Genomic DNA, 19,489 nt, shown 5'->3' with positions numbered 1-19,489 from the left:
GTGTAGAGTAACAATGCAGCCGTATTTCGTACACTCAACATTCCATTTCTATACCCTGTCAGCATGTTATTTAATTATACATGATATCTTAATGAAATTGAGGGATAAATGAACGAGTTTAAAGTAATGTTCATCAAGAAGCTTAACGTTATACAAAGGATAAAAGACAAATAAATGGAAAAAAACTCTCTCTTGTCAAAAATATGCGGCTAGAATAGTCCTTGTTAAAGTTCGACAGAAAAGCCTAGAGATATATTATCGGACGTTATAATGTTTGTATGAATGGCTTCACCTAAAGGTTAGATGTACGAAACGCTTACTTTAACCCAAGGCGGGCATTTTATTCAGACATGCTGCGTGTCTGTAATAGTGTCTAAGTAGACGCTTTTAACAAAGTGCAACCATGGTCTGCAGAGTTTTGTCAAATTGACATGGTTATTGTGATTAACAATGATACATCGAACTACAACCTTGCGTCATATGCGACTCAATTGGTCACGGCAACGCTACCATGACTAGTACTAACAAACAGCAATCCATTGTAAACGTCAGATATATTCATCATATCCATCCAATACATTACAAGATGGATTATATTGCTGTCTTTATATTGGCATTGTATAATGAAAAAATATGAATCTTTTTACTGAATTCATAACGTTAGTATACATTCAGCATAAAGTGAATGGTCATGTGCTGGCCTTTATTACACTATTTAATACAATTATGTGTGTGTGTGTGTGTGTGTGTGTTTGAGCGAGAGGGAGTGTGTATGTATGTATGTATGTATGTGTGTATGTATGTATGTATGTATGTATGTATGTATGTATGTATGTATGTGTGTGTGTGTGTGTGTATGTATGTATGTATGTATGTATGTATGTATGTATGTATGTATGTATGTAAACATCAACTTATTACGATTGCATTTACCGATGGAATCTCATCACGAAATGTCGTATTAGTCTCTTTGAGAGAAAGTATGTTAATTACAGAATAGCGTAATGATGTCAAGCGAAACAAGGACGCATTGAAAATTAACGTTCTAACTCATATTAATTCAAAATAGCAATAGGCACAGTTGTACAGGTGATTATCCGTATGGAGGGCTATCAAATGTGACAAACTCGGTCCACTTTGACAATATGCCCAAAAGATTACTGAAAGCTGTTGTCAATTTCCCCACATGCGCATAGAAGTATTCCCTAGTGCAATTAATAAGCCTTCTAAATCGCCGGTTTTACACCCGGTCTCCTTAAACCTGTACTCGCTGCAACCGAGACGCATTTTTGTCATCAACCAACCAAACGTTTTTGCTACACATTGTTCAGTTACTTATAAAACAAAAACTCATCATTGTATATATGTGAAATTTATCCGTAGGCGGGCTGAATTAAACTCTTGAGTGACGGCTTGGTTTTTGAATCAGGTGCGGCTGTGTTATTTTGATTTGCTTCGATACCTGTATATGATGCTGCTCATTGCGCATTCAATAACGTGGCACAAGCTGGGTCATGCACTTTCCAGTCACAGCGATCGTCCCGTATTATTTGACGGCATGTCTCGTGAATGAACGGATTGTAGGCCAGATCAACGTATTCTGGTCAATGTCTGGTCTCGGTGTAAAATGCAACTTCATTACTTTTCATGCTTCTTACCATCTTACGTACATCCGTGTACCAATAGGTGATTCAACACACCTTATTGTGAGCTCAACTGAAAGTAAGTCATTTTATCTAGCAAAAGAATATTTCAAAAATGATTCGGCATTAACTTTTTTGTTATATTAAGAAATATAATGGACATACCATACATTAAAGTCAATTTAGGGAATTTATTTTTTTTATAACTTATGAAAATTGGATGGTTATGATAGCTATTTACCATGGACATACCGTATGTTTTCAATTTAAATCTTATTAGTCCATGTGTGTATTGGTGAATATTGCATATTCTAATATTGACTTATTAAATATCCGACTTATTGCCTATGGCATGAATACCTCTCATAAAAACAGACACATGATCTATTTATTGACCGACATATTTTCTATTGTCCTAATTTGGAGACTTTGAAGCGTATTTTCGTACCACATTCGATGAAATAAAAATATCAATTAAATCTTATCAAACAACGTATTCACAAAACGGCCGGACGGTGCAATACGCATGAATCTTCACCTGAACTTAATCTGGCCGATAACTTTATGTTATATGCTGTAACAATTTTTTTTAAATCGTCTTCGCAAGAATTTGGATATAGTTTGTGGGCAAACATAATTTCAAAAAATTGTGACACGTTTTGATTTGTTTAAATATTCAATTTAAGCGAGAAGATAAGATATATTTTAATCTAACTGCCAACTTACGCGCTGCAATTTCTACCCTAGACTTGAATTAGAGCACCTTTTGTTTGGTGACTTACTTCGTAACACTTGCCAAATTCGACGAGGCCATATTGGCATCTGCTGCCTACGAGAGCTGTCGCTTAACTTTTATTGTAGATAGTTTAATTACCCTCACCCACTCACTCACTCACTCACTCACTCGTTGAACATTGCCATGCCCATGACTGATGCGTGTCGCTCATTGGTGGAGGCATGTCTAAGTATGAAATATTCTAATAATAGTGCGCAAAAATAACAACAGTTGGTGAAGTAACACTCCCACTTCACGTCATGGAGCAGGTGGTTCCATGTATTCAGTTGAATACTTTGAAAGACTCTGCTACATATACCACTGAAGATAGCTGAGAAGCTCTGCTGCTTTTTCTTCATTCGGCTCTCAGCGTCAGATCAATCACAGCTGCCTGTAGACGGTAAATTTGTTCTTTTTTAATTCTTAATACGTGTTGTCTATTTGGTTAATATCAATTTTATGCTTGGATTGTAGTGAATATGAGTTAACTAATGAAACCTTTAGAATTTGCTGTATTTTTCAATTCGGTTTATATAATCCAAGGCGAGTGTATTGTAACAGTTACTGTAATCATAAAGTGAAAACGTCGTTGACAAAGGCGGACACATTCAAGCATTATATAAATGCCTGCAGATTGAAAATCTTCACAATATTCAAATATTTATACCTTCAACATTTTAACACATTTGATATCATTAAGAAACTAGTTTCATAATGGCTACTGTACAGTATGCATTTGATGTCAACAGGCAAGAAATCATACCCTTATTTCGCCAATTTTCTCCGTATTAAACATAACGCAGTATGTGCCATTGTAATTGTAGCAATGAATACACGTACTAGACATAGAGTTAGAATTCATTTGATATGGATCTTGCGGTATCTTTCAAGCCATAATAGGGGGATCAATCATTCCTTGTATATGCCACTGTCGATATATTGATTTTAGATGTTAGTGGTTATTCTATTCTAAGTCGAACAGCACACTGCAAAAGATTAGCTCCCCCTTTTCATGTTGCCTATTTCACACACTATATAGTTCTATAATGACGAAACTACAATTTCAAACATTCTCGCGATGATTTCCTTCCAGCCAGAAAATTAATGTAGATTTCCATGTCCAGTTTTCGTCTCAATAAGCCGAGCATATGTATCGAAATTGAAAATAGTGTAGACTAATCATTCTCATCTCTCTGAGTTAAAGGTAAATACATTGTTATGCCTTATCTACGGTAGAACACTATCACGATTTTACTTATCATGATCAGTAAGTGTACACGTTTGTCCGTTTTTTAGGAGTTCATAGATACATTACATGAACGTGTTCCTGGACCTGGAATAGTTCTGTTTTTTGTCTAATGACATTAATGCCCAATTTCGTTAATGCTGGTTACGTTTTAAAGTGAAACCATAGTGTTTACTCAGTCTAGAGGGAATGAAAGCTAATGATCTCGTCTTCGTGTCTGTCGCCACTCCTCCCATTGCTATCAATTAAATGATAAAATGGTTTCTACTCATGGAATTATAAATCCATTTCCTGCGCTTCAATCAACACAGACTAAATGTGTACTCTACCAAGAGACGACTAACGATGGAGATATCAGATCACTTCCTCATGTATTGCACCAACACAGGTCATATCGTTATACGATACACACCATGTAGCGAGCATGGCGGCATACCAAGTATAAGCACGCTTAAAGCCAACAAAAGGTCAATGGTCAGTTTGCTTCATCACTTGAAAAATCATACGGTATAACTCAAGTTTCATTAGAGTCCCACTGCGTAATAGGAATCTATTTTCTCCGACATAAGGTTTAAACATTAGCAGCTTTTGATAAATGACGGGAAAGATTATCTCCTTCATGTATTTTTCATGACCGTAGCTGATTTGCCTTGATTAAGGTATTGAGAGGTAACGATATAACGAATTTCCGATGTTTTCAAACATCGTACAGAAAATGATCAAGATGTGTTTTTCTTTTATTATACTCTGTCTGAAGCTCCTTGTGTAGTACAGCTAGGGCTAAACTGTGTCTTAAAGGTTGCATTTCAACTTATATTCTACGTGACGCACATCAAAAACAGAAAGTTGTGGTTTTTCACTTCATTTATTCATTGTAGAATGTACGCGAACTCTGAAAATATCATCCCTTTAACAAAGATTACATATCAATGTGTTGTTCATGATATCAGAGACATTGGAAAGAGACAGATTAAAATCCGCTTTTTTCGGGATGTACTGCTTTGAAGGTGATATTGTAAGTTCATCGTTCGCATCTATACAACATACCCTTCTTTAAAACAATACATGCATACATAGGGAATCTTGTACATCCTCGGACTAGGATGTTCATATACTGGTGCTAGAGTGTGGTTACGTCGTAGTACTAGGGAAGAGGAACAACGTCATGTGTACCAGCTATGTGCAGTACAATCCTGTCACAGATATGTTTTTCCACAGCCCTTTTACATGGCTGTAGCAGCCCTTTCGTTCATATCCAATCAACATTACTCACAAAACTAGTCATTGGCTTTGGGAAATACGTCTGTTACAGCAATGCACATATAGCTGCTACGTGACTGTGGGAAATACTTACGTTACAACTATGCTCCATGGCTGTGCGAAAAGGCTCTTTTACAGGGTTTCTATAAACACCTAGGCTATGTGCAGATCAGAGCTGTTACAGGGATATTTTTCACATAATCGGTACAGCCCCTGTGATTCCATAGGACTGGTACAGCTATTTGCACTACCCTGCCGTAGGTATGTGGCTGTTAGTGTTACAGGGTGTGGGAGTTTCACTGTGTATGATTAGGCTAGACGTTATAATATGCGTGACTTTCAATCGAAAGATATCCTTCACCACGTCTATAGACCACTGAAAAGTCATACATGAACCAAGAGAGTAAACCCCTAACTCTTGGAAACTGTTACAATATTTTAAAGAGTGTATTAAGTAGAATCCTAATATGACAAATGTACCATAGATGGACATTATGTAGTTGGCCACAATAAACACTAACTTATCATTGGGCAGAATTCAAGGCCACGGATAGCCTCTAGACTAATATATCCTAGACACAAAGATACACACTAATAAAGTGGAGGTGTAAGATATACAATTACGCAAGTGTGCAGCAACTTCAGCTATCAAGTATGCAATGAAATGAGATGACGACGTCGACATTAGGTTCACGTCATCAACGTAATTTGTGATATATACAGATACACTACAGAGTATGATGATGCAAAAGCGTTGAAAAGGGCTACTCATAATTTCCAACGCGTATATGGGGAAAATATGCAGTAATCAGAAAAACTTCAAGTATTAATACATAAATGAAAAGCTTGTTTATTCCATTGCACACAACAAAATATCGCATGAATTCCCCAAGGTATGAATAATGAATAATGACTTTCACATGTAAGAAGCTTACTGTTATCTGTTCAAGGATATACAAATCGATTAGCAGATACTGTATCAAATGTGGTGTGTTGTTTTGTACGAATTTCATATAATTGCATTAAGCGTCGCTGTGAGTTGATATATTTCATGCATTTTTTGTCATATTCGAGCTCACGCCGAATACAAAAGGAAATGTTGCTATGGGCCGACACATCGTCTACAATTTGTGTCACTCTTGTGCTCAGGCCCTATACAGACGGAAATGTTCAAGGACAAACATGATAAAAATATGCTATTATTTCCGCCCTGTGCAGAACATGTTGAAATACGCCAGTCTGTCAATTCTCATTAAAACCTAAGATAATAACTAAGTGAGCAACAGTAACCGATACATTGTTCAATTAGACAATATTAACGTTCATCAGCGAAGATGAGTATTATTAAACATACATGGGAAGATAAGGTATCAACCTTACGTGCACATAGTCAAACCTTTACTGTAAATCAAATGAATTTGTAAAGAAGTTTAGTATTCGCAACATTAATCGTCAGATAGACTGTGACTGCTATAGTAAACATTACATCGCTTTATGGAGACACTGACCAGTACAACTGCTTGTGAATAATTGATGGCACAAATTTTCCTCTTCGCTTCATAATCAATAGCACTTCTTATTCGATGTGGTGGAGTATCTGAGAGCGATTTAATACGTTTATGATGTGATGGTAAGATGCCATTTGAGTTTTATACTTAAAATGATCACTATCCACGGTTCGACGTCAACAGATATATCGTATGTCAATGTACGTAAATCACCATGTCCACTAAACCGTATATGCCTTGCCAAGCCCAGAATATGGGAGTAGTTGAGTAGAGGGAGCTGATATACGAAAGTGCAGGTATACTTTACCGAGTATCGTCTGCAATCATTTAACACACTAATGAGTGTAGTCCCCTGACAAGGTATTGAACTTCGCCGAGTACTTCTTCAACTGTTCTATTTTAGTGGTCAATGCTGACACATAAAAAAAACTCAATTATATCCCGATAATTGTTCATTATTCGAATTTGTTGTAACATATTTACATTTTTTGAAATAACCTTTTTCGCGAACAAAAAATAGATGAACATTCCTTAACGTTATGAACATGTTTGCATTTACAATTCGCTCCTGCTTTTTATCTTGCTTGCATCTAGTACTAAGAAGAGCACTCTGAAACGACATCCTTATGTAAGAAATAAAATTGAACCGACAGCGTGTTTATATCTAGACACCTTTTGAAATCATAAGATGTGAGAAACCAGTGGTAAGCTGTGTCATATGAATGATGTTGAAGACCTCCGAATGCGAACACTGTGACTTTAACGGTTTTGAGAATGTCACGTTTTATTGCAATGTACCCTCTCATTTCTCTAACATCCATAAGTTCCACTGTGATTATAGTTTTATGTTCAAAATGATTGTACCTCGACATATGTAATTTATTGACGTTTATGTTACTTTCATTGCAATTCATTAGGGTTCATTAATGTTTATACGTTGTATCATTTAACTGGTTAGTTTTATCACTTCAAATCGAAGTTCGCGCAATTGAGCTGATGTCTTCGGCATGTGTAAGAAGAGTTACATAGTACGCGTCAGAAATAAAAGTCTTAAATGTCTCTTGTTACTTTGTTCAAGATAACCGCAACTTATTCTCACTTAAATTCAAGAAAATAAATCACGGGTCTTGAATCATGAAATTAACATAATTCTAGAATCCAATATGGCCGCCGAATACTGTAATAATTTTATGGGGAACAACGTTGTGGATTTCCTTGAAAACGAGATGGTGAACCTCAAATTTTGATTATTATTGTCAAGAAAAGACCAGGAACAAGCTGCAATTTGTAATATTTGGAGAGATTTTAATATTATCGATTTTTTGGCAAATTGGCTGCCGAAGTGTATTGTACCTTAATATCTCCGAGTCGTATGTATGCACTAACTGAAGTGTACAACGAAAGTAATTAACTTACGCTTGAATTCAAAAACCACCATCTTGAAATATCAAATATCACAGTTGTCAAAATGATCTTAAATTGCCGATTCGTACGTAACTATAAACCAAACTATACAGTGATTTGTGCTTAAACTTCGATCCTAGTTTTTCATTAAACCGTCTCCCTGGAGATGATATTGCATACAGTTCTTCAGAAATGTTTACTGAGTGAATTACCCTCGAGTCCTTCTAAGTTCTTTTTTATTGAACATTCAAAGGTCACCATTTTGTCGTATACATTATTTTGTTGAGTGAGAGAGTGAGTGAGTAAATGAAAATATTCATTACGTGTATTCATTCTTATGGAGGGAAATATGCATGTAGTCAACCATGGCCGTTTCAGATATTTAGATGATGCCAATTCAATATCTATACAATTGATAAATAAATTATTTAGCCCTGTCAGAGATGCGACATTTCTGCAAAGTTAAACCGACAACTAAATTGGATCTAATGAATGTGACCCCACTCTTCAGCCATGAATAGTTTTCTTTTGACATGTATTTTACAGTACATTGCACACAGTATTGGCAGTATATTGTCAACTTCGATACTTTATCATGCTAGTTGCTCCAAATGTGTAAGGTTCTCCTTCGGTTGAAATTTAGACAGTTTGGTTGTTGTTTTTGCAACTGAATCACATAACTCCAGATTTAACAATAATCGAGTTAAACAAATGATATTCTTACATCAAAACTGAAATAAAAAATGAAAACGATCGATGATCGCAAAACCTGTGTGCGGTAAACCGACCTGTTAAATACTTCTCCTACGTGAAACTTAGACACGTGAAATGTTTTTACCTTGGGGCATTTTATCAACATCGTCTGTGTACGACAGGTATGTGGATTGCATATGCAATTTCCTTTCCTCCTTGGGTTTTTATTTTGACGTTAATATAACTAACTTTAGCACTCACTTATCGATCAGAGCTCAGTCCAATCTAATTATATACAATAAAAGTAATATAAACACGCACCAATGTTCTAAAAATTGCTTCATTGACTTAATTTTGTATTCAAATAATAGTTTATACTAACATGGCCTATTGGGAAAACAGTAATCAAATGGAATTGGTATACCGCAATCAATACGTAGTCTACTGAAAAATCCACTAGGTATTAACCATTTTTATCACATAAAAAACATGACACGCTTTACACATCGATGGATATTTCTGACAGCAAAATATTACATTTCCATGGTAACTCTTTTTTAATGAACTTGGAGATACGATAAATGGCATGAAAAGTATCCATATATAATCCATATATTTATAACGGCATACTAGCTTATTGACGTGGTATTGTGGCAAACGCGTTTAATTTTCAATATTGCTTCAGAGGGGATTGCTTCTACAATCGATATTACATGACACAATGGGATTACAGCCAGGGTTTAGCCGTGTACAAATGACTTATACTTTATCCTTCTTAAGTAAGATAAAAGAAGGGAAAAAATCATGATTGAATGTTACAAGAGGATAAAAATCTAATATAGTTGTCAAATAACAATCGGTTTACTTTTGCTGAGAAAGGTTTATACTTGCAATGCAAAGTTCAACTTGTTCCTACGGATCTTATGCTTACTTTACACGGTTTCACCTTAATGCCAGTGTTAAGTCAATGTCGACATGCTGACCAATGTGTATTAACACAGATTTATTTCATTATCATCCATGGCCACCTAGTACAGTCAAGGCCATAGCAGTTAATACGAGATTCAACAACATTGTAAAGTACTGTAACTGTTGTGTAGTATCTGTAACAAGACGGGTTCAATGTCTTTAGATACATTATTCGTCATATGAACTTTTATCTTCAAAGTTCGACACAATTCTTTGACCAGATAACACATACGCAGTCGGGCACAGTACAAAACCGTATGGTAAAAAGTAGAGTAGAGTGCAGTACTTTACAGTGCAGTACTTTACAGTACAGTACAGTACAGTACAGTACAGTACAGTACAGTACAGTGCAGTACAGTACATATTATATGACAGTACAATACCGGACATAGTACTGCACAGCTCAATCAGTATAGTACAGTACAGTACAGTACAATACAGTACAGTACAGTACAGTACAGTACAGTACAGTACAGTACAGTACAGTAGTACAGTATAACACAGAAAGGCGCAGTGATACACACAGAGCTGAAAGTAGGGGGCTAATGTCGTCGACAAAACATATATATTTCGCAACTTTCTTAATGATACGTGTCCCAGGAGAGACCTTCCCTGTTGATGTAAAACTGAGGCATACTTCGATGTGGTCAGTCTTGCAGCGGAATATTACATGACTCAGTCGACTAGCTTGTCAGTGTGAGCGAACTTTTAAACTCCAGTAACACGTTTTTTATGACGACTATCTGCTTTTATCATTTACGTAATATAAGTCTAATTTTCAAATGAATAGATATATTGTATATCGTGTACATTTTAAAAGTTACGTCTCGTCATAAATTCCAAACACGAGTCTGAAGGTTAAGTCAGTAAAAAAACACTCTAGAGTATACACAATTGCTATATCGAAGTGATACATACCATCCATCACAATCTTACATAATTACAAATTTTCATTACACACTTCAACATTTATTATATAGCTCAGTAAAGTATTCATTTGATTTTATGGCTACATGCGTCTTGGTGTGACACATCATAAGTATATTTATAAGTATATATTATATTGTGTGAATGGATGGATGGGTGGGTGGGTGGATGAATGGATGGATGGATGGGTGGATGGATGGATGGATAGGTGTGTGTCGGGGTGGGGGTGGGGGTTGGTGGATAGATAGATAGATGGATGGATGGATGGATGGATGGATGGATGGATGGATGGATTTGTGTGTGGATGGATGGATGGATGGGTGGGTGGGTGGATGGATTGATGGATGGGTGGATGATGTCTGTGAATGGATGGATGGATGGATGGTGTGTGTGTGGATGGATTGGTAGACGGATTGATGGATGGATGGAAGGATTGATAGATGGATGGGCTGTGTAAGTGACCCCTGTGTATGTGTCTGTGTGTGTGGGGGGGGGGTGGATGGATGGATGGATGGATAGATGGGCGAGTGGACGGACATTATTGCTTTTGATGGAAAACGTTTTAAAGTGACCACGAATAGGATAAAGTCTTTGTGAAACTTCCCGAAATATTATTAATAGGTGATTACGTCAGCAGAGTTATAAATACAGAAAGGAATTAAATTATATTGGCCCCCGTTACGTTATCAAGATATACGCACTTGGAGTATCAAGTATATGTTAACGAGTAACGTTATACGAACAAAACTTTAACATGCGAAAACAAAAGGAATATTGTGAACTCAGGGATGTTATATTGATATTTTGACGTGGAAATACAGCGTCAAAGGTTGCTATTAGAAATTAATATTTCACACGCAATGGAATTTTTCTTATAATAGAAATGACGGATTATGGATGAAATGAATTGACTGAGACAAAAGCAATCTGTTTCTTATAATAGCATTCATCAAAATGGAAATTGAATTAAAATTCACGTGTATTATTTGATGATGGAAAGTGTTTTGTTGCAGTTGAGGATTTGTGCACTTATGCCGTTATTCTGTTTCTCACAAAGAGTGAAAGCGCTTTTTTTTCTGCTAACTATTCATACCGTATATGAGCATATCGATAATTCTATGAATGACTACTCAATGGGTAGTTTTTTGTTAAATTTTATAGCATAAAAATAGTCAAGCTCAACTAAATCATCACCCGAATGCATTCAGGAACGTGTGAAAATGCACACATTGTAGAATACGGCATGATTTTTTTTTATTTCACGTAAACCATATGTCGACCTGACGGTGCTTCATGTTCACTCGGTGCATGTAATAGAACCACGCTGTGTTCGGAGAGCTTATTGGATCTGGCTAAAGTATATTAATAGCCTATCAAAGGAGAAATTACTGCTGACCGAGTAAATGGACAGACGACTTTAAAAAAATTCGCTATGAAGTGCCATAAATCAAAAAACGTTCACTGAACGACAAGCAGTGATACGTCTGTCGTCACCGATATAATGATCTGCAGTTCCATGGTTGCACATTCTGAGGGAAGTCTGTATACTTCCTTCCATTTTTGTCAACTTTTAATAAAAAATAAAATGAACCCTGATCGACTTCATCTAATCTCTATTACGGATGAAATTGACAACGGCGATATTGAAATAATGAACTTTGTTGTCGCTGCAGCTCTCTGAAAATTCATCACTATTTTCTAAATGGTGCATCATTCCAAAAGCTTCATCAATCAGTGATATTCTGAAAGGTGGCTCAGTCACTTAGTGGGGATTACTTGTTATGATGAAATTCTTTGAATATTTACCGGTTTTCTACTTGCAAATAGTCAATAACATCCCTGTCCCAATCAGGACTCTATTTATCATGTTACTCGAGGGGTTCACACTCTTTAGTGCGTGCATACATATACGTTCGTAGATTGGTGCGTATGTGGTCATCTGTTACGTAAAGATTGATATGCATATCCTACTGCAAGCCGAGTTGAATTGTATCTAACGACCATTTCGTAGAGAAAAATTCAAAATGTTGAAGTAAATGTTATTTAGGAGACCGACGGACATAAGATCGATAGGCGGATAAACATGGGCTTTAACGGAGGAGAAATGCGTGGAAAGCTGTCATTTTCTAATAGAAGAGAAAACTACACCAAACAGGCAGCAAGAAGGCGATAACGTTCATGTTGAGAGATGGATGGTGGACAGACAGACAGACAGACAGACAGACAGACAGACAGACAGACAGACAGACAGACAGAGGTAGGCAGACAGGTTGGCAACTACAGGCAAGCTGATCGGTAGATAGGTAGAGAAAGTGGGTAAGCTGGTAGACAGGCAGGCAGACAGACAGTCAGACAGACAGACAGACAGACAGACAGACAGACAGACAGACAGACAGACAGACAGACAGACAGACAGACAGACAGACAGACAGACAAAGAAAGGGGTGATAATTAAAGCGAAAATCAATCACAAAAAAAGACGCAGTAAGTCTACACACACACGTATCGATAATCGTGAATTGTTATAACACATTCAATTCCCATACCTACCAGTAATACTGTAGGTCGATGTTAGCTTTTAAGGAGATCTGTAACAACTCCCATGACGACTTGGCAAATTAACAGTAACTGTGAAAGTATAAAATATTTTTTATTACTTATAACATTCTTTAGTTGACTAGCACAGGAAGATGTTCCTTTACAACAGAGTTTATCATCATCAGCATCATCGTTACTGGTAATTCATGGACGAGTTGTGTAAGGCTACAGGGATGTGTATACATGTAGTCATTTATTAATTTCTGGAAACGAGCGTGGTATAGTGAGATCAATTTGTTTAAGTAGTAGTCTGTGTAGTGGGTGTGTACCTTCGTCTCTGAAAAGAGAGTATTAACAGATCAGACGTGACAGAGTGTTGGGCCAGGTCAATCCCTCTTGTCTCTGATAATTAACAAAAATACAGGTGTGCGAATAATATTGAATTTGAGGATCGGAAGTTATGCCGAATACAAACAAACAATAAAGATTTGAGTAAAACATTACAACCATTGAATAACACGGTTATTATGGCAACTGGTTGTTTTAACAAATTACAGAACGACAGTATGATTAAAACTTTGTCCCGGAGCGAAATCGTTGATTAAATGGCATCACGTATTTCTGAGAAGGATATAAAAATTCCTAACGTGTTTTTTTTAATGGAAACATGATCATATCACAAAAGAACCTCTTTGAATATTTAAGAAAAGGGAAGCTATTTTTGACGCACATACTGAAGTCTTGAGTCAGCGTAGTCGGCTTGAACAAACATCGTAAAAGTCGGAATTTATATGCTTTCTATATAGATCAGATTCTGGCTAAGTTCGTAACGCAATTATATTATTCATCATCATTGGAACTTGAAGAAACGAAATGTATTAAAATTAATTAAATTCAGGTTTTTTCTTTATTCAATTCAAGTTCAGGGGTAAACATGTATTTTAATATTGTTATAAATCAAAACTGAACATCTGTTGTGACATATTTTATGAGCGGGTATTATTTTATCAATACTAGATGAGTGCATATTCATATTAGAGCTCCGGTTCATTGCGCAATTAATTTCTCTAGAGAAAAGTGTTTTATGTGCCGTAATCAGTAATACGGTGACTAGTTTCGGGTTGGAACTCCGAATTAGCGAGGTTAAATTGCTTTCTTATGATCTCAAACGGTTGCCAGTGAATTGATATAGTAAAGTGAAGTTTAAGTTCGCCAAGTTGTGTCATCAAAATGATAATGGCATTAATTGGTGAGTGATCGGTGATTACATTATTATCTATTTACAAGAGGAAGTGGAAGAAAAAGGTTAAGTAATAGTTCACCGCTATTCCCCAAACTACACGGCACGGCTTTCCCGGACACCTTGCTTGATAAGGGTTGAGATCAATAGTTCATTGTAGGATACAAACTAAATACTTCGGCCTCAGACCATTCCCACCTCACCTCCTCCTAACTGAATTAGCCAAAAATTGAAAATTGTTTCAGACAGCAAATAAATTTCAAGTCTGAGTTGTAGTATGTAGTCCTGTGAATACAAAGGAAGTATGTAGTGAAGAAAACATAGGTGGTTTTTTTTTTATCTGTTGGCACTTTACTATATTTTAGTGCCATGCATTTAATATTGTGAAAATTCTTTCATTTCTAAATTTGATGACGTGTTTTTGAAATATTTATATTTAGGGGTACAAAACAGATGTCATTAAAAGTAAAATTGATTTTGTTGGATGAGAACTAAAATCTGTCACAACCCCACCCCACCCCAAATGGAAAAAGAATTTTGCTTTTACCCTACATTGAACTACTGATCTTGCCCATAATAATTCGAATTTTTTCCTTGGGAATTCGCGTCCGGTACTTCAACTCATGTCGTGCACGCATCTCCCCCTGTACCCTAGTTCGCGTCATGTGCCATTGCAAAATAGCGTAAATAACCATCTTGTCTATCCATCTGTTCTCAATTGAGTTATCGATTCGTGAAAAAGAATATTTCGGGCAGAATGCTACTTACACCGATTATATTAAACCGACTAAAAAGTACAACACACCTTCATATGATGGTTGTGGAATAAGAGTTTACTACCCTGATGAAGGTTACATAATCTATATGCATGAGTCGTACAATAATGACTATATCTAAATTGAACGAACAATTTCCTCTGTGTCTCTTTCAAACGGCTTGATTATATGTGCTTGACTTAATTCAACTGTCGGTTAAAGGTCTTTACGGGGTAGTTTTCAAGGGCGATTAACATCAGTTACTATTGTAGCAATACGACATATCATTTACGTGGCAAATTATAATTATTTTCATTTGCGATTTTACGGCGAATTGACTTTGCTTTATTAGCAGTGTGATCCGAGCTGGTTTAGTTTGACATTTCTTCTTGAATAACCAATATTGACGTAAATCCAGTATGACATGTCACGGTCATTCATAGTTAAAGAAAGTAAACGGTAAGCGTGGTGTAACTCTCGTGAATTGCTGTCATTGATATGAACCAAATGTGTGCCTGATACCTTTTACCGTAATATATGTTGAAATCGTCAGTGCAGCTGTCGCGAGAACTTGAATGAAATGTAAACAAAGTCTCAAATATTCACACCTTTGCAACCAGGAGCTTATCGCTCATGAAATGGTGGCGAATTTAGCTTTTTTAAAAAAAAGGTGTTTTGTGCTTATCATTAATTCAGTCACGCTAGATGATTGTATCTCATCCTACTAGAACAAATGTCAACTGATCGTATCGAATTAGAAGACATCAGTTCTTTTGCCACGAGATTTTGGGAGAGACTTACCCTAAGAAATTCATCCGTTTGTTTGGCATATCACTGAATGTGGGATTTACCTAATTTGAACGATTAGCGAAGTTGATCTGACATGCATTTTTTTCATTCTCTTCAACAGGGTGGCGGTGGCCTTTGAATACGGCATATGTATCTGTCAGACCCGAACAAGCCAGTTGAAGTCCCGGCTCGATCAGGAAACCCCGGCTAAACCTAATCGTCTTAATGTAAGAACTTATTTCAAACTTTCGTCGACGTATTGTACCAGCCAGGAAATTAGGGATTCTGAAAAGCGCAATTTGCAAGCAGTCTCACCTGGCTTCACCGCATTTGGCCAACCCTCCTTTTCAAATCTGGATATAATGCAGCAATTAGAACGTCAAGAATTAGCATACGGAATCCTGTATATATTGATAAATATAAAAATCCAATTTAATAGCCTCTAGGTGGAAACGTTTGGAATTGGACTCAAACATCCAAATTCTTTTGTGTCTCAGTGCTGAGAAATTTTCCCAAATGAACAACGTGAGTGCGCTATATTACTCTGTGTAGCTGCTCGCGCATTCGCTCTCACTCGGCTTCATATGTGCCTAGTGCAAACAGTGGTAATATAAGAACGGACTCTACACACCAACTGAGCATATACTACGGCAACGCCAGTCACTCAACGGCGATAGTGGCAATATCCAACCAGGAGATCACGACGTGTCTTGTACGATGAAATTCTACAGCGAACGCATTACTTTATGGTGAAAATATTAATGCCAGATCTATTCTCGGTGATATAAGTGAATACGTTGTCGAAGGTTACAGGCCGTATTCTATACAGTGGTATTGTGAAATATCAGCGACATCAGCGATCATAGTGTATTATTATTCAAAGCTATGGACTTCTGACTGTACCGCTAGACATGTATCGATACCAGCCGCCAGTGAACAGTAGTGAATATACAGATGATGGGTTTAATATTACGTTGATTTTTCAACGGGAATCTCCAACGGGGTTGCAAGCGAATCTCACACCGTGCAACACTACACAGAATGGTACCAATATTACGCTATACGAAGAGGTAATTGTCAAACTCACATCTGAGAAGCTAATCGGAGTAGTACTAGTTTTCTTTCTAGTAGCATTTACAATTCTTGGCAATGTATTTGTATTGTCTGCAATTTTACTGGAAAAGAACTTACGAACGGTGCCGAACTATCTAATAGGTTCGTTAGCCATGGCAGATCTTCTGGTTGCCACCCTGGTGATGCCGATTACATGTGTTTATGATGTAACAGAACGTTGGATATTGGGCCCTGCTATGTGTGATATGTGGGTATCCTTCGACGTGTTATGCTGTACTTCTAGCATTCTCAATCTATGTGCAATCGCAATGGATCGATATTGGGTTATCACAAGGCCGATCGAGTATATGAAAAGCCGTACGCCGTGTAGGGCATTTTTAATGATTGTAATAGCGTGGAGTGTATCCATACTGATATCGATTCCACCGTTGTTCGGTTGGAGAACTGCAGCCGACACAGCCGATCCTAACGTATGTCGTATCAGTCAGGACTATGGGTACACTATATTTTCAACGTTTGGAGCATTCTACGTACCATTAACGGTAATGCTGGTCGTCTACGGCAAAATTTATGTTGCCGCCAGGCAGAGAATACGCGGGAAGAGATACCGTATTGAGATGAGTTCCAGCAGTGTGACGTTGGACTCTCCCAAAACTGCCGTTACCAGATTAACAATGAATGGACAAAATGGACTGGAAACGTCAGACCAAGTAATAACCCGGGTTAGAAGAACCAAGCGAGAACTGACTATGGCCAGAGAACGTAAGGCAACGCGTACTTTAGGTATAATCATTGGGGCATTCACACTTTGCTGGCTACCCTTCTTTATTATGGCTTTAATTATGCCATTTTGTAAGACCTGTTATTTGCCTATGTCAGTGGTGCGATTTTTCGTGTGGTTGGGCTATGTCAATTCTTTGTTGAACCCCCTCATTTATACATATTTTAACCAAGAGTTCAAAAATGCATTTCGGAAGCTCATGCACTGCCGATACTGCTATCGTTAAAAGTAGAGGTAACACCTTATACGTTTACTTTCACTGTGTGATTAATTTGCAGGGGGTTTCAACAAAAATTCAAAATGAATTGAATGAAGGGGGAATTATATATTGAACCTTTTGTCACTGTTACCTAGATAAGTCATCACCTATCCAGTTAACGTTTAGCAAACTTAGTGCGTTTTTTTTTTGTAAAGTGAAAAAAAGAGAAATGCCATTTGTATTTTAACACATTTTGAACGAACTGGATCGGGTGCTTGTAAATAATGAACGAAGACAGCAAGATGCTTTTGTATACTCAGAAATCTAGACAAGGTGTGTCTTCTAAGAGAACTCACAAGAAAATTACAAACCACAAACAAATATTTTATGTAACAAATTTAGTTTTATTTTATGTTGTTAAATTATATGTTTGAAAATATGCACTTTATGAAGACTCAATAGTAAGGAACGACATGTAAGATGACGTAACACTGAACACGAACAGCTGTGACGTTGATAGTCTTTGGCGGTGTATATATAATACCTTGTAAAATACATGATTACCGCGTTTACAGCGCAATATAGTTACAGTTTGAACATTAAGTTTATAGATAACTGCGATCATATTAGACTTAATATCTGTCATGTATTTTAAGGATGTACGTTTCAGTTAATTTCATATTAGTCATACGTAAACATGGGAAATTGATTTGACTTCCACTCAGAAATGTACAATGTGTATTTTAAATTATATGGTCTGGCAGTTGTAGAAATGAAAATGGGAAATAGAATTGTAATGCTGGGTAATTTTTTTTTGTTCCTTGCGGAATGTTAGTTAGGTTTAGTCACTTGGGAAAACGTTCTATTATTTACACATTTGGACTCAAAGGGACTATTTCGACGCACTCACCGCTATCGAAAGAGGAAATAAGACTTTACTGGAGGAATGCTCGAATGTTAAATCACGGCCTATCTTAGACTTTCTTCAAAAAAAGACCACTTGACGAACACTACGAAGATCACGTGTATATATGATATGGTGTATTTTCTATGTTTAGTGTTTGTATATTTCCAACCTTACTAATGTCTAATTTTTAAACAACTATGCACAATATTTTAATCACGTCATGAAATGCGACTCAATGGAGTGGTCGTTCTTTTGACCGACTTTCCTTACACCGCCGGAAATATATCAAACAAAATGGAGTAGTTTGTGAAATAGTTTGTAAGTATCAATGTAGATCATTTGTTAATTAATACCATCGTGTCACCTTTTGGACAGATATAATCACAATCACACGCTAACTCGGTTTAGCCCCAAATATCACTGTGTCGGTCTGTGCCGCGTCTGGAAACGGAATAATATATATATATATATATATATATATATATATATATATATATATATATATATATATATATGCGCTACTGGTAACTCAATGATGTATTGTGATCATTGCATTTCCCAGTTAATGCGATATAAGCGTTTGTTTGTTTAACTTTCACAAATCGACAGCCGTCATATGTTCTCACACCTTTAAGGAATATTTGTTAATCACAATTTAAGAGTTTCAAATTAATGGCAAAATGAATGTAATTGACGATAACGAGAGAGAAAAAAAACTTATAATAAAAAGACCACCGCAAATATAACGTCACTGAAATTTGTAGTCTGTGTGTTTCATGTT

At 36.6% G+C, this 19,489-nt stretch overlaps 1 protein-coding gene across 3 annotated transcripts in view; it reads left to right on the top strand.

Annotated features, from left to right (window-relative positions):
• The window catches only part of LOC144446637 (5-hydroxytryptamine receptor 1A-like), a 40,228-nt gene extending 21,076 nt beyond the window's left edge, over nucleotides 1–19,152 (top strand). For 2 of the 3 annotated variants that reach the window (XM_078136446.1, XM_078136447.1), the window contains one exon: nucleotides 15,869–19,152. In XM_078136446.1, coding sequence (XP_077992572.1) covers nucleotides 16,659–17,828 — 1,170 coding nt within the window. In that variant the 5' untranslated portion in view covers nucleotides 15,869–16,658 and the 3' untranslated portion in view covers nucleotides 17,829–19,152. Of the gene's footprint in view, nucleotides 1–2,801; nucleotides 2,819–15,868 lie in introns of those variants that run through there. The other variant, XM_078136449.1, reaches the window with a different exon arrangement.
• Nucleotides 19,153–19,489: the final 337 nt, after the last annotated feature.

The sequence above is a fragment of the Glandiceps talaboti genome, chromosome 15 (genome assembly GCF_964340395.1).
Source record: "Glandiceps talaboti chromosome 15, keGlaTala1.1, whole genome shotgun sequence".
Classification (NCBI taxonomy): Eukaryota; Metazoa; Hemichordata; class Enteropneusta; family Spengelidae; genus Glandiceps; species Glandiceps talaboti.
The sequence above is the reverse complement of the archived record's forward strand: the minus strand, read 5'-3'. Positions and strand labels throughout refer to the sequence as shown.